The sequence below is a fragment of the Neolamprologus brichardi genome, chromosome 22 (assembly GCF_056152115.1).
Source record: "Neolamprologus brichardi isolate AB-2024 chromosome 22, ASM5615211v1, whole genome shotgun sequence".
In the NCBI taxonomy this organism is placed as follows: domain Eukaryota; kingdom Metazoa; phylum Chordata; class Actinopteri; order Cichliformes; family Cichlidae; genus Neolamprologus; species Neolamprologus brichardi.
This window is the reverse complement of record NC_142124.1, coordinates 5221401-5230000: the sequence shown is the minus strand read 5'-3', so window position 1 is coordinate 5230000 and position 8600 is coordinate 5221401. Positions and strand designations below refer to the sequence as shown.

General features: G+C 41.1%; 2 protein-coding genes across 2 annotated transcripts in view; both read right to left on the bottom strand.

Annotated features, from left to right (window-relative positions):
- The window catches only part of LOC102789932 (C3a anaphylatoxin chemotactic receptor-like), a 4508-nt gene extending 1199 nt beyond the window's left edge, over nt 1-3309 (bottom strand). The window contains exon 1 of the mRNA XM_006804250.2: nt 3076-3309. Within this exon, the coding sequence (XP_006804313.2) occupies nt 3076-3309 (234 nt within the window). The remainder of the gene's footprint in view (nt 1-3075) is intronic.
- Nucleotides 3310-6386: 3077 nt separating this feature from the next.
- LOC148096622 (N-formyl peptide receptor 1-like) lies at nt 6387-8388 on the bottom strand. The gene is made up of 2 exons (XM_087835407.1): nt 8212-8388; nt 6387-7236 (listed from the first exon to the last, which is right to left on the bottom strand). The coding sequence occupies exons 1-2, from the start codon at nt 8386-8388 to the stop codon at nt 6418-6420; spliced, it is 996 nt and encodes a 331-aa protein (XP_087691533.1). The 3' UTR covers nt 6387-6417.
- Nucleotides 8389-8600: the final 212 nt, after the last annotated feature.

Here is an 8600-nt window from a genome sequence, read left to right as displayed (position 1 = left end):
TCGAGGCCTGGAGTTTCTCACTGCTTTAAACTCTGGCTCTCTCTCATGCTATCCTATCTCCTTCCTCCCTTCACTTCTCTTTCCCCTCATCCCCAATTATAGTCTTTGTGTGCAGACATCTGATTGTCAGGGTTTTCTCTCTATTATTGTACGGTCTTTACCCTATATCAGGGGTCGGCAACCTTTCTGATGATGAGTGCCATCTAAAATTTCCTCAGAAGTCAATGTGCCATATGATTGCATTAGCAATAAATGTAATAACCCTCTATATTATCAGTTAAACACTATATAGAACAACTTTATAGAATAATATTTGTTCGCAGATGTTGGCAGCTATAAGCAAATACTTATCAGCTATTTGGAAACAAAAAAAAACAAAACACTTTTTTATCCATAACAAGAACTGTGCAACAGAACATGCAAATGCAAATTCATGGTCTCCTCATAACAATGAAAAATACTGTCAATAAGGCATCCGCAATGTTCTGAAGACAGTTAAACTTGTCAGGTAGTGATGTCCAGCAGGTGAAAATGCAAGCTCCATGAACACGCACAGCTGTGGATTCCAGCTGCAAACTTTGACCCTCACAGAGTCGAGCTTTTCAGTTCAATCAGCTGCATTTTGATGTCCTCTGTGTGCAGCCAGTTAATGCGAGACAAATCCAGCTGCTCATTAAACCTTAAAGGTTTGATCAGAAAAGAAAACATTGGTCCATAGACCTGAAACTCCTGAAAATGCATTGTGAATTCTGTCTCGAGTCTATGGATGTAGGCATGTACTTCCGCGGTGCTGATGCTGCGCTGAGCGGACAGTTCCTGAATATATTTTTTATTGCACCCTCTCAGATTAATTCACTGCATGCCGTGCCAAGGGTTGGACTGGGACAGAAAATCGGCCCAGGCATTTTGACTAGAGACCAGCCCACCAGGTATTATAGTAAAAACCAGAAAGCCTTTGAATGAAAACAGACGCTGTTGTGACAGTGATGTACACTGTCTTGTTGGTATATGTATGATTTCTATACATTTTACATCAGATAAAAACGTTGGTCGTAAGATTCAGATAATTATCTATTAAAAGCGACACATTTTAAATGAGAATAAGAAAGAAAATAATTTCTTTGTGCCCCCCTTTCCCTGTTAATGCCCTACCTGGCCCCCTGGTAGGTGTGTTAGACCCGCCCCTGCACAGTTACCAGCTGTCAGCTACTTAGAAAAGGATCCTGGTGTTATTTGTCTCTCAGAAACAGTTCATAACTTCCCTTCAACTCATTCATGTCACCTAAAAGGTAAACCTGTTTCTCCATCACCTGTTCAGCTCTGATGATTCAGTAAGGACATCTCCTGGTTTCATCTTCATGTTTCCCTCTCACCACATATCCAAACCGACATCATGACCAGCAGCTTTACAGCTGTGGCTCCAGCAAACATCAGCTGATACTAGAAATTAATATTAAATCAATTCTAACAACAGTTGATCAAGCTTAAACGTGCTGCTGTTGTTTAACGCGACATCCGTTGGTTTCTTCTTTCTGGCGCAAAGTGGGCGATAAACAAGCAAGAGAGAAAAGCCGATCAGCTGATCATTGATCAGTATCATGATTGAAGTAGCAACAGGAGAGGGAGGGGGGAGAGAATGAGAGAAGAAGAGGCAGCTGTGCAGCGTAAAGACAGGATGACTCCAGCTTTGTGTCTTTTTTCCATTGTAGCTTCAGTACAAACTGTGTTTCTTTTTCTGCTCAATACGAAACGTTTAATATTTTCTCTGAATACAAGACGATTCTGTTTTTTACATGACGGTTGGCAACTCTACTAACTAACCTTATGAATAAAATAAAGTTCACTATCAGTAACACCATAGCACCCACCCAGCTGTATAGAAACTCCGTCATGCTAGCTAGTACGCAGTACGAGTTATTGTAACTGACTGTTAAACTCCACCTAAACTTGGTTTATATCTGACCCAGATAGACTGCAGGTCATAACTTCTTACCTGAAGTTCAGTTCACCTGACACTAGGACCGGTGGGCGCCTCGGGTCTCTCCTCCTCCTGCCTCCCCTTTCCCTCATCCACCTGCTGGCCTCTGTGGAAGCTCCACCGTAGCCACCACCAAACAACTGAGTTATTTTTACACATTATACAGTCACAGACCCCCCCCCCCCCCCCAAACAAAACAAACAAACAAACAAACATACAAAACAAAAACCATAGGCCCGTAAAAATGAAAAATCACCATTGGCCCATGCCCGATGGCACTACCAGTCCAGCTATGGCCGTGCCATCGGTTAACCCTTTGTGCCCTGGGTTGCCAACCCCAGCCCTATATTACAAAGCAGTGTTCCCCAACCACTGTGATGTGACACATAGGTGTGCCATGGAAGATTATCTGGTTCCACCTGATTAGTACTCTAAGCATTTGGCGTGAGTAATGGGCAGAACAATTACATTCTTTTCCACTAGAGGGCAGTAAAAGTATATACTCTAATTAAACGGGTTGCCAACTGCCAGTAAAACAGAAGATGACAAAGAAGGAATTACATGATAGTCATGTTGTGAAACGACCAGCGCATAGTAGCAATAGATAAATATTTGAAAAGAAAAATAGTCAATCTATCCTGGCTCCTGGAGAAAATTCCAATCCAGATGAAGGCCCTCGCATGAGTAGTGAAGAAGAAAGCAAAAAAGGTATATCGGGGACAAACGGAGCCAATTCCGCTATTCATGGTACACAGGGAAATATTATCAATATGCTTTTTGTGACGTTTTTGTTTGGTGGTGTGCCGTGTGATGTTTCCAATGTGAAATATGTGTAAAGGTTGGGAAATATTGATATAAAGTATCCTGGTTACAGTTTTTCTGCACATGTTTCGCACAGGTAACAAAAATCGTGGCTGTCACCTTTACTTGACTGAAGGTCACAGTTTGCTATTGCGGAGTATATTCACTGTCTTTGCTGAAGCTGCTTTGTGGGGAGTTGTAAAATGGGGTGCAGAATAAATCTGATTTTGTGCTTTTGTTAAACAGATTACTGACAATCTCAGGTATTTCAAACATATTCTACACTTTATATCTACCTTAAGCTTGAATCCAGCAACCCAGATCACTATGGAGTTTCCTGTGATGCCGAGCACAACGGTGAGCGTGTACAGGATGATGCTGACATTGACCAAGCCAGCACTCATCACCTTAGTTGCCTGGTCATCCTTAGAAAAGGTGAGTATGTGTGTGGGAAGAGAGGCATTGGGAAACATTGTGTGGCTGAAAACGACAGAACAGAAGAAAAACAAGTAACTCAGCATGTCTCTCATGACTTAACAGGAAGCACCCAGCAGTTTTTGTGATTTTTTGCATTTTAAAGATGGGTTAAGTTCCACTTTTACAGTCAGAAACATAGAACCAACTTAACGGGAGGCAAAGTTTTCTTGTATGCTTAGTTTATGTTTTATTGTGTTAAGTTCCCCTTCTTTCTCCATCATCCCTGTGTTTCCTGTGTGTCCTCAGTCACGTCTGTGCCTTACTTCACATCTCTTGCCCCCTCTCTCTCCCTCTGTATATCTCCCATCCTTGTGTTTCACACCATGGTGAATTGACTGATTCTCATATAGCACTTTTCTACTCTCCCAGAGTACTCAAAGCGCTGTATACAACATTCATTCACACCCACTCATACGAGCACTTCTAAACTCAAGTGCAAAATAATCTACATTCACACACATTCACACTCCGATGAATGCATCAGAGGGCAACTTGGAGTTAGTATCTTGCCCAAGGATATTTGGCATGCAGACTGGGGAAGCCAAGGATCAAACCACCAACCTTCCAATCAGTAGCTGATCTGCTCTACCACCTGAGCCACAGCCACCCACTACCATGTCTCTCCTGTCTGTCATGTGCATCCATGTGTTTTCTCCCCAGCCCATCTTGTCTCTTGTTCTCTCACCCTCTCCATCTTCTCAGTCTGTTTGTCCTCATGTTTGTTCTCCCCCAGGTCCCAGTGTCAAACCTATGTGTTTTAGTCTTCCTCCCAGTATATTACCTGTTTTATTTTGACAGTCTTTCATCCCGTGTTCAGTGTGTTCTGTGTTACTTTGCCATGTCATTATGTCTACTGTCCCAGCTGTGCTCCCATGCGTTCCCTCGTCACCCTCAAGTTTATATATTGTGCGAGTTTCCCTGTGTTTGTCCGGCACAGTTTTCTATGTGTCTCCATGCCTCACATATTCATGTATTTGCAAGTATTTCAGGTTCCATGCATTTAGTTCTTCCCAGTTTAAGTTTTTATGTTAGTTCTCATCTAGCTGGTTTCCTCATTTCATTCATGTTTCTCATCAGCCACAATAAAGGCTCACTTTTTGCTAAGTTCAGTCCCACCTTCGTTGTCTGCATTCGTCCACACCTCACACCAGCCAGCTGGCTGTGACCGGCTTCTACCTTGCTTAATATGAGGGGACTTCTTGCCCTACATATGGGTGCTCCTAACACTGCTCACAATTGCACATGGATTACTTAAGTATTGTAAAAAAAAAAAAAAAAAAAGTACAGCCTATTTCAAGGTTCAACCCTGACTGATGGATTATTTGTAGTTGAGAACATTCTTCTCCAGTCTTCATAGGCGTTGGAAATTAAATATCAGTCCTTTCAGCTACTAGAGTTTCCAAAGATTTAGGAATTCTTTTTTCATGACACTTCCTACATGTTTGGAAGTTAATGCAAGATTTTTTTAAAAAGAAACTCTTGCTGTGAGAGCTTAAAGGAGTAAATAATGTTATACAGTAGTCCTAAATGACATTAAATTCCCCCAAAGAGCCAAAAAGATAAGATAAAGATGTTAACAACACTGTTGTTGGTAAAAAAATAAGATTTGTTCAGAAAGTTAATATGTCATAAACAAAAACAGTAGCAGCTCAAAGGAAAAGAGCTGTTAAGTTAAAATGTGGTTTCTGCAATCAAAGAGGAAATCCTTTGTAAGGTCTGTGAAAATATTTTGTTATTCGCATTTCGGTGTAGTGGACGAAACCATGAATGGCACAAAAATCAAATCCCATCACCTGATCACAGTCCAAATATCAAACAACTATCTGATATGAGAAATCTAACCCAGAATTATTTTCTTACCTGAAATATTAAACTGCTCTCACAGAGCTGTGGTGAGCTGCTTCAGTCTTAGTGGTAAGAGGCAGAAGTGAAAATGCAATGTGACGATGTCTGTCATGGGAACTATAGCTTTATTACCGTTAGTTTCTGTTATGTCACTCACACAGCTTCCTTTTTTCACTGTTTCTGACTTTGTCTTGGTTTTTGCATAGCGTTGTGTCACTTTAGTTTACACAGACACACATTAACGTTTGTCACTCACACACATAGATGGCTGTTAGATCCTGCAAGATTAGCTCAAGTCAAAAGAATAATATAAAGATGAAAATGTTGAACACAGACAATGGGGACGTGACTATCTCTTTACCAGAGATTTTACCAGTGGAGGCAAAAACAGTTGCATTTCAAAAGAAAAGAGCTGTTGAGTAAAAATGTGGTTTCTACAATCAAACAGGAAATGATGTCCTCAGTCACATAAATCCGTAATTTCTGAGAAAATATATTGGGCATTGGGTACATCATTCACCATCTTACAATGCTGTGATTGTAGCGATTCCCCAACTGGTACTCATGGCCATTGATCAGTGATGACTATCCAGCACATCCACACTTGTAGCTGCAACAGGTTGTTGCCCCATAGCTGTTGCATTCAACAAAGTTCTGATGGTATCTGCTGAGGCTTAGGCCTTAGCACTTATCTGCATTTTGAAATATGCTAGTTTTCTCTTTGGTCACTGTCCTGTTCATCTGAAACGCCTTGGTTTTCAGTAGTGTGTGTGGAAATGTTTCAGTAGTAACGGCCCCAAATAACATAAAAACTGCATGTCAGGTGTCAGATGGTTATGAGACAAACTTTGAAACCACACACACAGAGACACGAATATATACATATACATAATTTATTAGATTTTTATATATTGTTTGAGTAAATTGTTCCAACAGTCATAGAGATTACAAGTTGCATTGACGGACAATAGATATCAAAGAATAATACTCTTTCATAAATTTGAAGGCATTTAAAAAATGGTCTACTATGTTAAAAAAAAGAAAAAAAATCAAGATCTATAACATATTATATACATATGTACATTTTTTGAGCAACACTTACGATCTTTGTGCCTTCACAATACAATGAAAGTAATAAAAATGATAATAATTTGATTTCCTGTGTAGTAACAGACAGATCAAAGTGTCTGCACTCCAGTTTACATTTGTTAAAAACTAAAAAATGGACACGTAATCTTCCGAGCATCACAATTATTCAGAAAAAACTGCTGTCAAACTCCTTTCTGCTTTTACAAGATTGTTGTAAACACAGAGCTTCAATCCAAAGACTGATCAGTGCACGGAGTAATTTGGCCACCTGTATCATCTGTCAGAGCCCTTGTATAAACTCCCATCAGACCGTTTTTAAACCCATCCCTCAATTTTAGCCCCATGCAAAAGTACAGCAGTGGGTTCACACAGCTGTTAAAGTAGGCAATGCTCTGTGCTACATAAAACCAGTTTTTTACCACAACATTATCATCATTGATCATTCTCACCAGGTGGAGGCAGTGATAAGGTGCCCAGCACAGGAAGAAGGCAATGACCAAACATGCTAGTATACGCAGAGGCCGGGACTTTGCCACCAAACGGGTACGTCTGATGCCCACACCAGCCAGGATGTAACAGATGAGAATCACCATGAAGGGAAATATGAAGCCACACATGAAACGGATGGAATAGAGAGCATCTTTGGTGCTTTTGTGCACCTCATTCATCTCTTTTGGGTTCATAGAACATTTAGTCAGGTTGTTGTTGTCTATGTAAGTTTGTCGATGGATGAAGTAGGGAATGCTGAAGAGGATCGCTGCAATCCAGACGCAGACTGCCACCACCCTCGCTGCCGACAGGGTGCGTCGGTGCTTTGTGAAGACTGGCCACCAAATGCAGACCATTCGATCCAGACTGATCACAGCCAGCAGGAACACAGAGCAGAACATGTTGGCATATTTGAAGAAGCCGGTGAACTTACAGAGGAAGAGGCCAAAAGGCCAGTGGCCTGACAAGAACAGCCGAGTGAGGGAGAAGACTCGTGTGAAGCAGAAGATCAGGTCCGCTATCGCCAAATTCACCAACCACACATTGGTGACCGTCAGCTGTTGAGGCAGAAGAAAATAAAAGATTGAAAAGAGATAAGAGGAAGAAAAAATGGAAGAAGCAAGTAACCTGACTGGGATGTTATCTATGCCAATTTATTTATGTCAAAAGCAGTGTGTTAAAAAGAGATATAACCACAAGCAGATAAGATTACTTTACAGGTTTAGGTATTATTACCACATATGAAGTTACATTTGGTGTGTGTCAGTTAAAATACCTGCACTCAACCACAGAACTCAACCACAAAGAAGCCATTGCACACCAGAGCATCACTTTGCGAAGGCTACAGCAGATTCATGCTCTGCAAACACGATTCCACTCAGAGGGATGAGAGGGGTTTTCATCCACCCCACACATGCTTCTATGTAGTTCTCCAAAATCCTGACTACATTTCACTGAAAGTGGATGACGTAAGCAAGCACATGAGGACAGTGGGATGGAAAAACTCCCGTTTAACAGGAAGAAATCTCTGACAGAAGTAAGCTAAGGGAGGTGCGGCCATTTGCCAAGACCAGTTGCAGGTTCTTGATTTAACAGGGAGCCAATGAAGTGAAGTCTGTATGGGACCAATGTGCTCTCTCTTTCTAGTCCCTGTCAGTACTTGTTGCAGCACCTCTAAAAGCTGTTTCTTTTATAAGCTTCTCGGATGAGACAGGAAACATCTTCAACTTAGTTAATGAAGATCTGTGGTAGCAAATGCCATCCTAAGTTAGTCAACTTGTTAATTTGTACTGTAAAAGGATGTATTTTGGTCCATTCTTAACCCTAAACAAGTACTTTTGATACATAAACCTGAAAGATAAGGGCAGGCTTGGATCAAAACGTAGGAGGCTGCTCCAGTCTGCATGCCAAATCTCTTTAGCCAAGATATTAAATCCAAGTTGTTGTTGTTGTTGTTTTCACAGAGCTTTTGTTAAAAAGATAAATGGCAAGCTCAGAAGGTATTTGAAACATATTATATACTTTATATCCACCTTAAGTTTGAAGCCAGCCACCCAGATCACCATGGAGTTCCCTGTGATTCCGAGCACAACGGTGAGCATTAAGAGGACGATGGTGACATTGTGCACTGTGGAACTGATGGCCACCATAGTTGCCTGGTCATCCTCAGGTTTGAGAGTGTCGGTGAGCAGCGAGGCATTGGGAAACATTGTGTGCCTGAGAAGGAAAAAAACAGAAACAGAACAGAAAAAATTAAAAATGGCACCTGAAAGACAGACACAAAAAAAACTATGCACAAAAGAAACATGCAACTTTGCTGCCTTGCTTGAGTGCCTCTCTCTGCATTGATCATATCTTTAAACCACAGTGAAGCAAACCTCTAACAGCCTTTCCTGTGCCTAACAGGAAGACAGATGTGTGT

Coding starts and splice junctions, on each gene's coding strand:
- LOC148096622 (XM_087835407.1), bottom strand. CDS start 8,388: ATGTTTCCCAATGCCTCGCTGCTCACCGACACTCTCAAACCTGAGGAT. Junction 7,237..8,211: donor TGGCTGGCTTCAAACTTAAG/GTGGATATAAAG, acceptor CTGCCTCAACAG/CTGACGGTCACCAATGTGTG.